General features: G+C 45.8%; 6 protein-coding genes across 6 annotated transcripts; 2 read left to right on the top strand and 4 right to left on the bottom strand.

Moving 5' to 3' along the window:
- Window positions 1–1,289: 1,289 nt before the first annotated feature.
- On the bottom strand, window positions 1,290–3,706 carry TRV_07232 (C6 transcription factor, putative; the record flags this gene model as incomplete). Its single annotated transcript, XM_003018710.1, has 5 exons — window positions 1,290–1,802; window positions 1,886–2,174; window positions 2,242–2,650; window positions 2,753–3,581; window positions 3,662–3,706. The coding sequence occupies 5 exons, from the start codon at window positions 3,704–3,706 to the stop codon at window positions 1,290–1,292; spliced, it is 2,085 nt and encodes a 694-aa protein (XP_003018756.1).
- A 1,110-nt stretch (window positions 3,707–4,816) lies between these two features.
- Window positions 4,817–5,693, top strand: TRV_07231 (uncharacterized protein; the record flags this gene model as incomplete). The annotated part of the gene is made up of 2 exons (XM_003018709.1): window positions 4,817–4,908; window positions 4,964–5,693. 2 exons carry the CDS (start codon window positions 4,817–4,819, stop codon window positions 5,691–5,693), a joined length of 822 nt encoding a protein of 273 aa, XP_003018755.1.
- Window positions 5,694–6,875: 1,182 nt separating this feature from the next.
- On the bottom strand, window positions 6,876–8,132 carry TRV_07230 (uncharacterized protein; the record flags this gene model as incomplete). The annotated part of the gene is made up of 1 exon (XM_003018708.1): window positions 6,876–8,132. One exon carries the CDS (start codon window positions 8,130–8,132, stop codon window positions 6,876–6,878), a length of 1,257 nt encoding a protein of 418 aa, XP_003018754.1.
- A 602-nt stretch (window positions 8,133–8,734) lies between these two features.
- TRV_07229 (uncharacterized protein) lies at window positions 8,735–10,395 on the bottom strand (the record flags this gene model as incomplete). The annotated part of the gene is made up of 3 exons (XM_003018707.1): window positions 8,735–9,017; window positions 9,093–9,573; window positions 9,675–10,395. The coding sequence occupies 3 exons, from the start codon at window positions 10,393–10,395 to the stop codon at window positions 8,735–8,737; spliced, it is 1,485 nt and encodes a 494-aa protein (XP_003018753.1).
- Window positions 10,396–10,445: 50 nt separating this feature from the next.
- TRV_07228 (uncharacterized protein) lies at window positions 10,446–10,859 on the bottom strand (the record flags this gene model as incomplete). Its single annotated transcript, XM_003018706.1, has 1 exon — window positions 10,446–10,859. One exon carries the CDS (start codon window positions 10,857–10,859, stop codon window positions 10,446–10,448), a length of 414 nt encoding a protein of 137 aa, XP_003018752.1.
- A 93-nt stretch (window positions 10,860–10,952) lies between these two features.
- TRV_07227 (mannose-6-phosphate isomerase, class I) lies at window positions 10,953–12,239 on the top strand (the record flags this gene model as incomplete). Its single annotated transcript, XM_003018705.1, has 1 exon — window positions 10,953–12,239. One exon carries the CDS (start codon window positions 10,953–10,955, stop codon window positions 12,237–12,239), a length of 1,287 nt encoding a protein of 428 aa, XP_003018751.1.
- Window positions 12,240–14,971: the final 2,732 nt, after the last annotated feature.

The raw sequence follows: 14,971 nt of genomic DNA, 5'->3' as shown, positions 1-14,971 counted from the left end.
GGCTGATGGCAAGATAGTTTAGTTTCCCCCAAGGCGAAGACGAAGGAGACGAGGTCGCCCGAAGCTAAAAATCCAGCCCCTGAAGGGTCTTGGGTTGCCTGCCAGTTCTATATCCACGATTCCGGGTTCCTTTTTCCTTTTTCCCCCAAGCCAACACAAGAAGACTCTGGAAGTGCGAAGATAGATCCGGGAAGTCGGGCAGCGGCCTTCATCCAGCCTTCTGGGGACAGGAGAGGCGCTTTAACTATCGTCGAGCCCCAGGGATGGAGCGGGATGCCCCCATGATTGGCCTTGTTAGAGCGCCACTGTCGACTTGGGGGGGAACTCCTCTTCGTTCTCAGCTAGGGACGAGGGATGGGATGGGAAGTTTTAGCTGCATCTTGCAGGCTTCGACAGCAGATGACGACTCAAGCCGAATTTACTCCGACTAATATATGCAGCAGAGATGTCGAATACAGAGTGTTACATAGGTTAATATGCTAGTTAGCATGCACCGATAGTCGTGGTGAATATGCTGTATTGTTGGCTGTTGGCGTTGGTTAGTTGACCTCGGTCAAAACGTCCTCATCCCATAGTCTTGCCCCCCCCCCCTCCCGGTAAAGACGATATGCAGATACAATCACGATAGATATATTTTGGGCCTGGAAGAAAAGCCGGTTCAAGCCAAAATTCGAACAACTGGATCAGCATGGTGATGGCTGAGTTTGATTCCAGAGTTGTGTCGCGTCAGAAGCCTGAAGACTCGCAAAGCCAGAAAGGTCGAAGATAGACTCCGTATAAAAAAGGAACGAGCGTGATACTACCCCCAAAGCAATAATAGCACAAGCCATTCGGATAGGGACACCCCGGAAACAACGAATAAGGTCCCCAGGTCCAGCCGTTGATCCCTATCTCTGGCTCAAGTGCTTAGCTGTTGCAGGCGGCATGTCGACCTTGTCCTGCAGTGTTGGTACGTCGGGCATATATTATTGTTATTGGCCAGCAAGACAACTCTTCAATGTGTCTTTGATGGCTACCCGTTTCCCGATTTGTCGTTAGCACACTCCGTACGGCCATCAGGCTTCGTTATCCCATCTCGCAGCCCGGTCCAGAGTCTGAGCTGTACAACTCAAAATTCGCTCTACCGTCAGCCTCAAGAAGGGGGAGAAAAAAAAAAAATTTAAAACCACAAGCCTTTCTCGAGAAAGGAGGGGCTTGCTTCAGGTCTAGTGATGGCGCTAGAAAAGTGATACCGGATGCGTTAGCAGGGGTGACTTTGCGAGACACGACTTGTAATTATGCCAGTGCGTTCATAGAAGAAATTCAGGGATGGACGTATCCATCCCAAGCTCATCAAGCCAGGTGAGAAAGCTTTCGCCAGTTCCAATAGAGATGCCATTGGTCAAATCATTGCCAAACGGCTCAGGTTGTAACACTGGAGCCCCCAAGTCGTAGGGCTTAGTATTTTTCACCGCGGTATCGGCGTCTCCTCCTGGGGTAGCACTGGTCGTAGTTTGCGGGATCTCAGATGGGACAGCTAGTTCAGTGACTTCCTGCCGAGCTCCTATTCGTCGCTGACAAGCACCAGGCTGATAGTTGAGAGTATCGTCTAGAAGCTTATTGATAGCTTTACTAACCTCCACACAAGTGTTATGAGTGGCATTAACTGGCAGGTCAGTACATTCGAACCATGAAACTATCATGCTAAGGTTGCGAACGACTTCTGACCGGGGTGCGCTAGATGACAAAGGGGTCTCGGTGACCGTGCATCGATGCAGCTCAATTGCGAGGACACCCGCCGTCGGCAGAGCATAGAGTAGAAACTATTCGCAAGGTTCCTATATATTAACATCCCCCTTTACATTCTATACAGCCGTGGGTAACCTGGATGATTAGATGAACTTACCACCCAAGCAAAGTCTTTCCAAACTTTGTTACCCTTCTTCTCCCCCTGTTTAGTGAAGTCTATCACAGCAGAAACGGCTTGCATCGAGCTGTCAAGAAGGTCCCTTATTGAGCCCTGCTTTTCTCGACAGCGTATGCGTTCAATCTGAAACATTGTATGTATGCACTCAAGGTAAATCACAAGGCTTACAATGCACGTAACCGAGTCAAGCGTTTCCCAGCAGTTGGTTCGATAGTGGAACCAACCGGGAACCCCATCCAACATCCGCTTGCACTCTTGGTACGTTTCCCTAAATAGCTGCATGTTAAACCTATTATCACTCTGGAAATAAACATGACGCTAGGCAGACGGCTTACTGCAGGTCATGAGAGAAATTGGCCCCTTTTCGACCAAGAGACAGCCTCAATACTTTCTCCCGAAAGATTGAGGAGAAATAACGCATCCTGATGGCGGTTACTGGGCGTATTTTACCGTTTGACGTTCCTTCAGAGCCCCAGCCGTCGTGCGTAAGTTTCTGTAAAACCCTGTCAAGCTCATCGCCTTGAAGAAAAAGCTCGTCATCATCAATGTCGAGAGGAAGGGATGCATCACAATAGTGATATGGAAGGCGTGGGGGCCGCCCTAAAAATGTGGCTATATTCTTATCTGTTCGATATGTTGCTGCAACCAGTCTCTTTCGAACTTCTGAAAGGAAAAAAGGTACGTCCGAATCTGGGTTTTTGTGACGATGAAGACCCATCCCATATATATCGGTGACCAGGTCGCCTAGAACTGCGTATACATGGTGGCCTAACTGCTCAGTAAACGATTCTCAGGTAAAAATGTTGGGGGGGGGGGGGGGTGTTAGTATGAAGGGAATATAATTACTCGTTTCTCCCAGGACATCTGACGATAGCATTGCATAAGTGTACTGTAGCCAAACCATTATGTCGTTGCAGTTGTCATAGCGTTTGCATAGTTGCGAACAGCTATTACATGCAGCAGCCATCTCCTTTGCAAACGCTTCTCTGTTGGGAACTTCGTCCTCAGGAGGGTAAGGTGTTGCCGTAAGAAGATGGTCGGAAATAGCGCTCAGCCCAGCTAAGGAAAACATTACTCCAACAAACTCCCATCGTATGTTCTCTCCAGAGAACAGAGAACAAAAGCCTTCCAGCGATGGAGTACCGGTGACTTGCAGTGGACGAGCCGTGTTCTGAGTTATCTTCGCGTACAGTTCACGCTGCCGTGACTTTTGAAGCCACCCACCAGCATCAAAGTAGGCCCTAGTGGCCCTTATAGGAGCAATAATGAGCTGCATTGGAATAATAGTGAGGTTGCATCTTTCGTAGAAAGAAATAATCAGCTTCTCGTAAAGTTCGAAGGCGGAAAGCAGTCGAGCCAGATTGATTTCCGTATATGCTGCATCATAGCCCCATTGTCCTAGATCTACTTGTGGCGAGAGGACAGAGCAGCTGGAGAATCCAGATGGAGTGTCCTGAAAGACGGAGAGAAAGCTGGTTGAGCCGAGGTAGGCATTCTGAATGGTGGTCCCACCATCTGCTTTCTCCTCTGAGGAAGCTGGGTATTTGACAAGGATATTATCGACATCAGAGCTACGCCGCCCCGAGACAGATGCCCTAACAACACTAGAGGTTTGTGGCTTGGTGACTCGATTCCGGTCCTTAACCCGAGTCAAAGGGGCCTCATGGTAGTAGCACTAGCGATCCAGTTAATATCAAGGAGTAATCCGCTAAAAAAAAAAAAGAAAAAAAAAATCCCAGACATATTCCGGAGTACCTTTTCAGATATCCCTTTCTTCACGCACCGCTGACAGATGGGCATTACATGGTCACATCTGACTTTTGAAATTCGGCATGGCTCACACGACGTCGGCTTGCCATTCTTCCGGAACATGTTGACGCGGGAGGTCCGATCCGCCGCATTTGTTGGGGCAGCGGGTGAGGCTTCCATCTGTTCCGCCGTCAGTTCCTCCGCCTAAGTGGACTGTTAGTTAGCTACCTTGAGCGAAGGTGCAGAATTTCTCCTTCGTGTCCGCGTTGGCATCCATCTCCGGAGTACTTACACAAGGGCCGGGGTTATCGCTCTTTTTATCGGCTGTCACCAAAAAAAGAAACGGCAAGCCATATCACGTGCTGATTATATAAGGTGCGCCCTGGCTTGGCGTCTATTTTATCTAATCTAATCAATCTTGGGACTTGGCAGTCTTCTTCACGGTCACGAACAAGCAGCACTGTGACAACGTCTAGGTGACCATGATGGACGTACACAGTGCATCGATGTGATATGATATTCGGTCCTCTACTGATTGCATTTCATGATACATTAACCGCACCCTGTTGGCGGAGCTCAGGGTGATCAATATGCACACCGCGGAGACTTTTTCGGAGCGTTATGCAGCCCCTTGCATCCCGGTCTTTGATGATGTCAGACAACGAATTTGGTTTCGAGGCACCTTGAGGGCATAACTAAACGCCATAATACCCAAAATGTTCGACAGAAACTGAGAGGCCGCAACGTATACAATAGTGCTGCGAATGTCTCATTACCCAGAGATATTATTGTGCTTACACGAGTCAGCTCATGGGGAGAGTTGGCGTCAGTTGTGGGTGATTTTTAGCCTCTAAGGGGCAGGTACACAAGGTTGGAGCCGCACTTTATGTGCTCAAAAGCCCCATAATCTAAGCCATCCGGTCGAGAATAAAACACCCAAGAGAATTAAAAATAGTGCTCGGAGACAATTTGAAAATGTCTCCGGGGTTATTGACGGATGGTGAAAGGGATGAGTCTGGGGTATAAAAGGACCTTGGAGCATCGCTGTGCCCTGGACTTTTCTCAAGACATCAGACATCCCCTAGCCAAACAGTTACCCTCCTCACAGAGCATTGAATACCTGGTATTCATCCCTTATCAACATTACCTGAGCCATCAATCATGAGTAGAGACCATCACCATCACCATCACCATCATCACCACGGCCACGGGCATGGCCCCAGCCATACCCAGGTCAATGGAGAATACTGGAGGTACGGCCCCATTATCCCTCTACTAGCTGATGCTAGGACACTGAGAAATCTTTAGTTCCGCTGCTTCGACTGTGTTCAATACCGAATGGGTCATCTCCTGCCAAAAGAAGATCCGCGAGCACCTCCAGGAGAACCTGGCCTGGTTCGATGCCCATCCCCCAACTGATGGTCAGTTGAAAGGTAAAATGATGGACTATGCGTGCGGTGAAGGATATATCTCACGGGTAAGCAATAGCTGCTCTTCAAGTGCTCATCTATTATCTCAACTAACCAACGCACAGTTCTTCACCCCTTATTTCTCCAAATGTATCGGTGTCGACGAGGCCGCAGGCATGGTTGACAAGTTCAACCAGACAGCTCGCCAGGAGAAACTGCCAGAGACTCAGATATACGCTGTTAAGGGAAATCTGACTGAAGCCGAAGGCACACCCTCCATTGCTGGAGAGGAATTCTTCAACTTCGACCTTATCATCATCGTCCACGCGCTGCATCACATCGATGACCCGCAGAAGCTGATTAATAGGTTCACTGAACGTCTTAGACCAGGCGGTATTGTTGTTGTTGCCGATTGGGAGAAGACAGGAAAGGACGTTCATCCCGCGGACATTAATCATCCTGCCGCGCACACGGTGTCTCATAGTGGGTTTACCGAGAAGGAGATGCATGAGTTTTTCAAGAATGCAGGCTGCAAGGAGAGCGAGTATACGGTGATGAAAGAGGAGATGACCGTTCCCGAGGCCTGGGGCGGGAAGAAGACTCTCTTCTTTGCAAAGGGGAGAAAGTGATTTCCTGTTCATGTCTTAGACTAGATGGTGGCTGTTTGCCTTGGTATCTTCTAGACATCGCTCAAATATAGACTGGAATCAGTATTCGGATTTTTTAAACGGAAGAAAGGAGAGAGCCGTCGACACATGCCAACGTTAACATGATCATGTATGTAGCTGTAGTGGTTGGACGTATAGATATCTGGAATAGTGACCTGATCATGAGCCCACACGAGTCGTGTTAAACCAGAGGGAAGTAGGCAGGTCTAGAACTGTTATCGTAGTAATAATATAGTAAATTATAGAGTCTGCCAACTCCAAGATTCGTATTAGCGATAATTAGCCTGGATTCCAAATATACTTAAGATAAATATAAAGATTGAAAAGCATAGATCTAGACATTTATCCCCATATTTAAACGCTTGTCCGGAAATCAAGATCAGGTATACCTAGATCCTTTGAGAAGATGACGGGTGTGTCTGAGGACCTTTGGCAGATTTCGCCAAGGGGCAAAGTTCACCTTCAGAGGAAGCGAAGAAATGCGAGGCTTTATACAAGGCTTCGTACGGATGGGAGGATCATGTTAGTAGCACTGCATAAATAACTAATTAGTTTGTCGGACCAATTGTCAGGGTTCGAAAGGTAAACAAATAAGCTGAGTTTGGTGATCGGAGAATTAACACTGAGTAATATGACCCAGCTTCCCCATTTTGCCAGGACAAGGATACTGTAATCCTAGATAAATACCGGCTATTAATAGTCGGACAGTGGAATCACTTAAGGGAGGTGTGGCAGGGGGTCATTGTGAAAAAGAAAAGACATCTTTCTATCGGGCAAAAAGAAGGTATCATTAAGGCTATAAGTGGCTAACGATCGTTCGTTCGTTCGGGCCGTGCCCAGCTACCGTCAGATGTGGGTGGGTTGAAAGGTTCCTCCCGGTCATGTAACATATAACTAGCTTGTTGATAAAAGAAAAACAGGCTGAAACAGCAAGCAAGTTTAGAGGCTCATTAACACGTGCAAAATAGTAAAAGAAGACTCGCTGTAAATGTAAAAAGATGCTAGGGAGATGGGTCCTGAAAGTATAAGTGGCATAAATAGAAATGCGCATTTTGTGGATTTTGCCATGAGACGGTGCTCAGGGGGTTAAGGGGGGGCATCGGCCTATTCAAGCATGTGGCCCATCTTCCCGATCTATGTACATTATGTTAGTAGCGCATTGAGATACAGGAGGCTGGAATCAGTCGAGAAATTTTGACGGACCTTGGTTCGAAGATATCCCTCGATCTCAACACTTTTGATACCCCTGGCACCGCCTGTTTTCCACGCAAGCGGTACCATCGGCACCCTCTCTTGAACGATAACCTCCCTATTCGGCCCCTCAATAGCAGCCACTTTATCAGGGTTATTCGTCAATAGTCGTATGCCGCCATTGGACGAGTCCTGTCCTAATCCCAAATCAACTAGGATTGCAGTTGCTAGGCCATAGCTGCGCGCATCTGCGGGGTGGCGAAGGAGTAGGTTGGCTTCGACGGTATCTGAACCGAGGTCTTGCAGATTGTATGCCTTGAGCTTCTCACCAAGGCCAATCCCACGACCTTCCTGACGCAGGTAGACGATCACACCACCAGGTCCTGAGACGTTCGTATCTTCACCGGATGCAAATGTATCGGGTTCGGACATGAGGCGAGCAGCTTCATCTAGCTGCTCGCCACAATCACATCGAGCAGACCATGCTGTTTCACCCGTGTAGCATTCCGAATGTATTCTGACCAGCGGAGCTTGTGAGGGGCCCTGCACGGAGGTGTTCTTCGGAGACTGGGTATCATTTGCCGGAATAGCCTCGTCATACCGACTGCTCTGGCGTCCTGGCCGCAGTCTACCCACGTATGCACCCCTGATCATGCGATCCATCTCCGTCTCACCTTCTCGGACTCTATCCAGGCTCCGGCTGCGAATTGAGTTGCCGAACACAATAGCAAGATGTTCTTTATTATCGGCATCGTTCTGGTACAGATGTAGAAACATCTCCGCGCCGGAGGTTGTGGGTATACGGGCACGCACAATGCATTCAACCTTTGGCAGATGTTGGAGTAGTCTGGGAGGTTTAGAGAGTGTGTGTTGGTCCTCTAGGTTGGCCCGTGGAGTTATAATGGCAGGGTACGCATTGCTGCTACCGGGGCTGGCGCTGGTGACATCCGGAGTGGAGGTCAGAGTAGAGGTAGGGGATAGGGCGGGAGATATTATAGACGGCAGCAAGGCTGGAGTTGAGGCAGAATTGGGAGTGGTGTAGCCATCGGCATCAATATTCCTGCTACCGGTGCTGCTGCTGCTGCCTCCCGCGAAGGACGACGACGGTAAGGGTATAGCTGTGTCTTGTGTCAGGGGAAACTCGGTGACGTGAGGGTGGAAGGGCCGCGGGGCGATAAAGGGCGAGGCGTGGGCGGATGGCGAAGGCATCACGACGTCGGCTCATAGAAGACTCTGACTGGCAATGGGAAAAAAAAATCGAATGCTTTTCTGCGTCTCTCTCGCTCTCGCTCTCTCTCCCGTCTTGTCGTCCGCTCTTTATCCTTTTTAAAACACCGCCGTTCTGCAGCTTGCGGGTTGGATGTTTCTATCTCGCTCGCTCGCTCCTTTCGGGCGTAAAAAGCAAACCTCGGCAGCCGGATGCTTAGTCATACAAAAAAAGTTTCCATATGCCAAGAGTTGCCAAGAAAGAGCCAAAAAGCGTCGATATCAAAGCTTTTGCTAAGGCCATTGATTATTAGGGGTGATGAGGCGAAGAGAAAAGAAGGATGAGCATGAGGAATGGCTTTTTGTTTGGTAGATATAATACACGGTAGTATGTCCAGAAGTGGTAGATGATAGGTAAGGCATGCATGAGATCTGGGCCCAACTCCTGCAGGGAAAGACATAAGATAAAAGACAAAAGGGAAGAAGCGGCCATGGCTCCTGCAAACTCCAAATGGGACGAAGACCATAAAGATAGAAATGTAGAGAGATAGAGATGGAAAATTAAAGATAGCAGACGGATAGACGAGACGAAAAAGGGAGGGGGTTCACTTGCTGGGAATGTCCAGGACGTAGCGGCGGTCGACTTCCATCTCCTTGTCGTCCTCCTCGCCCTCGAACTTGAGGCGGTAGACCTCCTTCTTCAGGCCCATGACTTCGGCCCGATAGAAGGTTGTGGTGTCTGGATACCTGGCCAGGACCTGTTTGCCGATCTGGAACTGGGGGAGCGGAGAGCCAGCCTTGGGGATGTGGATCAGCGAGGCTGCGGTGGTCTTATAGATGGCTCCCTCCTCACCGTTCTCGATCGGTTCTGGGTCTTGCACATCATACCTGCGAGTAACTCTGTCAACAGAGAAGATCTAACTTAAAAAAGGAAGGGCAGGAATTCCAGAGTGCCAAGCATACCGTCGTTTGTTCCCTTCGCCGGTGATGTTCTTGATGATGCACTGGATGCCCTCGCCCTCGACGCCCTGCTGCTTCTTGTTGTGCTTGAAGACAACTTCCGCGCCGATGACAAGCTGATCCGCCTTCTCTGACGGACGGCCTCCCTCCACGCCGTTGTCGAGTGAAGCAGTGTCACCGCGGTGGCTGCTAGACACGCTAGTGCTGCGTTGGGCACCCCCCTTGATCCGGTTCAGCTTGTCAGACGAGACGCCCGAAGACGATGGCGCCGGGGAATCGGTCGACGCCAGGTCGACGTCCCCCTTCCGCTTGCGAGACTTGTTCTGCGAGAGAGACCGGCTCTGGGGGTCCGCCGCCTCTGACGCCGAGCGGAGGGCTATCAGGATGCCCAGGTTCTTGGTAACGTCCGCGGGCTCGTCCTGCAGGATGGCCCTCTCCTCTGCGCTCAGCTTCAGCTGCTGCCGGTGAAGGCTGTCCAGCTGGTCTATATCCCCCAGCGATGGTTCTACCTCGATATTAGCAACCCGTAGCAAGCAGGTCAGAAAATTAAAAATAAAAAATAATAAATAATAAAAACAAACGTACTGTTGCCGTTCCTTGCAATCTTCTCGTTGAGGGCGGCAATCTGCAGGCCTATCGCCCGCTGCTTCTCGTTCTTCTCAGCGGCCTTTCGGATATCCTGACAGATCTTATTCCACATCTCGACCTCCTCGTCGGCCGCCAGCCCGTTCTCTCTCGTCGCAGGCCCGCGCGGACGGTTGCGAGACATGTTGACGACGACCCGTTCGTTGCGCTGCTGCTGAATATCCAATGCTTCCCAGGCGTATGATGTGTGGATGGTCAGCGGCCGGCTGCGGGTGCTTCTGACGTTACAACTGCTGCTCCCTGTCTTCTTATGCCGCAACGAGCGTGGTGTCGCTGCCGATGCCGCCCTTATTGGCTCTTCTTCTTCTTCTTCCTCTTCGTAGTCGTAGTCGTAGTCGTCGTCGTCGCTGTCGCCGTCACTGTCGCTGTCGCTGTCGCTGTCGTCTGCTGATGCTGCTGCTGCGTCTGACACTGAACCATGGATGCCATCAGCGTCACCGGCCGTCCCGCGGGTCCGCTCGTCCTGCGCCACCAAATCGATGACAGTGGCTGGCCCGGTCGCTGTCTGCTGGCTATCCTGGGTTTCCTCCGCTGGCTGCTGCTGCTGCTGCTGGAGCTGGCGCCGGAGCTCCTGGCGCTGCGGCCGGAGTCGCTGCAGGAGTCGCTGCTGTGGCGCTGCGCCAGCCGCCTGTGGCTGGAGTCTGCCCGCGCCTGGCTCCATCTTTAGCCGCTTGCTTGCCCCTCGGCGATGATGTAGCTTGTTGTTGACAGTCAGACTTGCGCTTCTTCAACGTCTTCCTCTTCCCCTACTTCTTCTTCTTCGTCGATATTGCATCCCTCTGAGACGGTCTCGCTGCGCTGTAGACATGCAGGTCCCTCTCTTCCGTCTCCAGTGTGGTGAGCTCGTCCCTGCGTTGCTGCTGCTGCTGCTGCTGGGAAAGCGCCTGCTAACTGGTGTCTACAGGAGTCAACAGCTACGACTGGGGTGAGCATGCCCTGTTTTGCCCTGCTCGCCGTCTTTGCCCTGTTGCAGGCAGCCTCATGGGTGCTTCGACGGGGGCTCTGGGCATGGCCAATTGCTGATATCTCGACTGTTGACAGGCAAGGTTGGCTCCGAGTCCGCGGCGGCCAGGTATGCAGCTGCCACGCCCATAGATGGCTTCTCGGTGGAAGCAGACAAGCCATACGCTGAGGTAGAACCGTTGTTTCTATTATTATTATTATTATCATTAATGATAAACACTGTTATAATGATACTGACAATATGTGTAGCTGTGGATGGGAACACACCCTTCCCTGCCGTCCAAGGATTTCGAGACCCAGAGGACACTGCTCGACCTGGTACAGACGAACAAGGCCCTCATGTCGACGGAGATAGTCTCTCGATACGGTGGAAAGCTGCCCTTTCTCTTCAAGATTCTGTCTATCGGCAAGGCGCTCAGCATCCAGGCCCATCCGAACAAGAAGCTGGCGGAGACTTTGCATGCCAAAGACTCGAAGAACTACCCAGGTATTCAACAACAGGCTTCATCCGGGACCGTGGGAGTAAACACTCTACTAAAACGTTATACAGATGACAACCACAAGCCAGAGATGACTATTGCAGTGACTCCCTTTGAGGGTCTCTGTGGCTTCCGTCCGCTCGCTGAGATCGTCCACTTTCTACGAGCTGTCGAGCCACTGCGAGACCTGGTTGGCAACGAGGCAGCAGAGGCCTTCGAGAAGACCGTCAGCGGCCAGGAGACGACTCAGGATGAGGAGGCCACGCAGAAGAACAAGGCTGCCCTCAGAGAGGTCTTCACCAAGCTGATGCAGTCGTCGCCAGAGTCCATCACCAGCGCTACCCAGAAACTCATCAGTGCCGCAGAGAGCTCGCCAGACAGCTTTGCTACCTCTTCCTCCTCCCCAGATACTAACCCAGCCAACCCCTCAGAACTCGCTCAGCTGGTCGTCCGGCTAAACGGCCAGTTCCCCAACGACATCGGCCTCTTCGTCCTCTTCTTCCTCAACTTCATCAAGCTTGAACCCGGAGAGGCCATGTTCCTCAAGGCAGACGACATCCACGCCTACATCAGCGGAGACATCGTCGAGTGCATGGCTTCATCCGATAACGTCGTCCGAGCCGGCTTCACACCCAAGTTCAAAGACGTGTCTACCCTAACCAGCATGCTCACTTATTCCTATGCACCCATCGAGGAGCAAAAGATGACCCCCACCGAGTACCCGTACATGAAGATGAACACAATAGCCTACTCAAGCGCATCGTCGGCCTCGCTGTACGACCCTCCAATCGAGGAGTTCAGTGTCGTCAAGACCGATCTCAAGTCTGCCGGTGCTAAAGCAACCTTTGAGCCCATCAACGGGCCCAGCATCATCATCTGCACCGCCGGCGAGGGCAAGATCAGCGTCGGTCCAGCCAAGAGCTTTGACATGAAGGAAGGTCATGTCTTTTTTGTTGGTGCTACGGCCGAGTGTGTCATCGAGAGCACCGTCGACGGCAAGGACTTGACCACCTTCAAGGCTTTTTGCGAGCTCGACGATGGCCCCGTCAACGGCAACCTCTAGCTTGTCGCTATGCCTAACTCAACACAATGTTGACTGCCTTTTTTTTTTTACCTTCCAGCCTGTTCAAATGGATCATTCTCTACCGGCCTTTTCGACGTAGTTTTTCCGTTCTTTGTCCATCACGAAATATTCCCCATATTCCTCTTTATTTGACAGCATGTTGCTGTCCCAGCCATGAGAAAATGAACATAATTAACTGCTCAATCAAAATATATATTATCTTATAAATAACGACCAGCAACCCTTTCTCGCTTATGTAAGCAGATCTCTCTCCCCTTAAGCCTGCTTCCCCCTGAGTCTATACTCCCCCGACGCCCGATTTCTCCCCTTAACTCCCTATAAGCTCTTCCTTTTACCCATAGGCCATTATTTTCTTTACATATGCGTTTGTTCTTAGCTAAGGACATTAACTATGTTCCCCATTTCTACTCCAGAGTCTGGGGGGGCTGGGGATCATTTCATGTGAAGCTTTCCCCTTGCGCCGAGCCTCGGGAAACCCCTGAGTGCCTGAGCATGCGCAGAGCCTTCTCAATAATTGATCTCTCAACCATGATCGCTGTACTTAGCCAAAATATTAATATATAAGAAAGTTTGAGCGGCGAGCTACGCTCGCTACTAGATATTAGTTATCTAATTAGTAAATAATATCTAGTAGTAAATACTTAATTATATATAGAGATACTTATAATATTAAATAATTAAAAGTTTAAAATTTTATTTTATTGAATCCCATAATTATAAATATAAAATTAGTATTTTATAACTAGTAGTAGTGGAAGTATTTTATAATTATCTAATTACTATAATAAAATATTATATATTAATAATATAAATTTTAGAAGTATTAATATATAATTATATTATTATTAGTATAATATTTTATAAATATAAATCTAGACTTATACCTCCACTCTAATAGAATAAAGGGAGAGTTTTTATCCCCCCCCCTCTTAGCCCCCTAAAGGGGGGTATTAATACCCCCGACCCCTCCCCCTTAGGGGAAAATTTTTAAAAATTTAATCTCTAACTCCCCCCCTTATATATTAAGAAGAGGATATAAACTAGTCTAAATATAATTAGTAAAACCTTACTTATAGAAACTAATTTTATAATAGTTAGATTTATATTTAAAATATAGAATTCTATATAGAATAATATAAATTTTATATTTTTACTATTAGTAGATATCATTAATATATATAAGATAGAAAATCTAACTATTATTAGATTAAATACTTATTACCTTTATTACTCTCTTCTTCCTCCTCTCTAATTTATCTTTCTTGGACTTAATTATAGTAGAACTAATATTAATATTATTGATATTAATAGCTAAAATAAATTAATACTTATTAAAAAGGCTTTTAAGCTTATTAAAATAAGTAGTCTTGGCTAATATTATTAATATTAATAATCAAAATAAACTAATACTTATTAAAAAAATTTTTAAATTTATTAAAATAAGTAGCCTTAGTTAATATTATTAATACTAATAATTAAAATAAATTAATATTTATTAAGAAGGCTCTTAAGTTTATTAAAATAATTAGCCTTGGTTATATTATTAATATATATAAAAGAGGAAATCTAACTATTATTAAATTAAATATTTACTACCCTTATTATTCTCTTCTGCCTTTTTAATTTTAGCCTCCGCCTTAAATTTATCTTTCTTAAACTTAGTTATAGTAGAACTAGTACTAATATAAGTATTAAAATTAGTAATATAATTCTTAAGCTCTTTAATAGACTTTTAACTATATTTAGTCTTAATACGAATAATAATATACTTCTTATAAGTATTAATAAGAGAGTAGATAATACTGGGTATAGTGGAGATATTAGTAGTTAAAAAAATATAAGTAATATTATTAACTATACTCTAGAATATATTAAGTAAATAATCCTCTTTAATATCTAGTATACTTAAGTTAAAGGTCTACTTAGTATAATAAATTTAAGTAATAATTATACTATATATAAAAAGAGAGATATTTAATATATTTAGTAGTATAATTTTAAATAAGCTAACTTTAATTTTAGTCTTAATAAAATATAGTTTAGTTATAATTTCTATAATTCTATAAGTAATTTTAATAGAGATATTAAAAATTTAGAAGAAAGAAGTTTTATTAAATTCTATATATGTATTATTAATAAGAATATATATATTAATAAAAATAATATTATTAATATAAATAAAAGTAGTAATTTAATTAGAAATAATTTTTTTATAAATTTTCTTTAAATTATTATTTATAAAGATAAAACTAATATTACTTATAGTTTTATTAGCTAACTAATTCTAATAATTATAAAAATATTATTTCTCTATTATTAATATTATTAGTTAGATATTAAGAGTCTAAAAAAAAAAAATTTTATTAGATTATATATAAGTATTAGAAAATATATTTTATATATTTACTATAAGCCAATATTATTAATATTAATAATAAAAATTAATTAATATTTATTAAGAAAATTTTTAAATTTATTAAAATAAGTGGTTTTAATTTTAAATTTACCCTTTATACTTTCTTATAATATTTAAAAGGAGAATATTTAAAAATAAATAAGTTTATTATTAATATTATTATTAATTATAATAATTTAGTTAGAAATAATCTTTTTATAAATCTTCTTTATATTATTATTTATAAAGATAAAATAATATTATCTATTATTTTATTAACTAACTAATTCTAATAATTATAAAAATATAATTCTAC

The sequence above is a fragment of the Trichophyton verrucosum genome, assembly GCF_000151505.1.
Source record: "Trichophyton verrucosum HKI 0517 chromosome Unknown contig00938_1.f1.exp, whole genome shotgun sequence".
In the NCBI taxonomy this organism is placed as follows: domain Eukaryota; kingdom Fungi; phylum Ascomycota; class Eurotiomycetes; order Onygenales; family Arthrodermataceae; genus Trichophyton; species Trichophyton verrucosum.
Note: the sequence above shows the minus strand (reverse complement) of the source record. Positions and strands in the feature narration are given on the sequence as shown.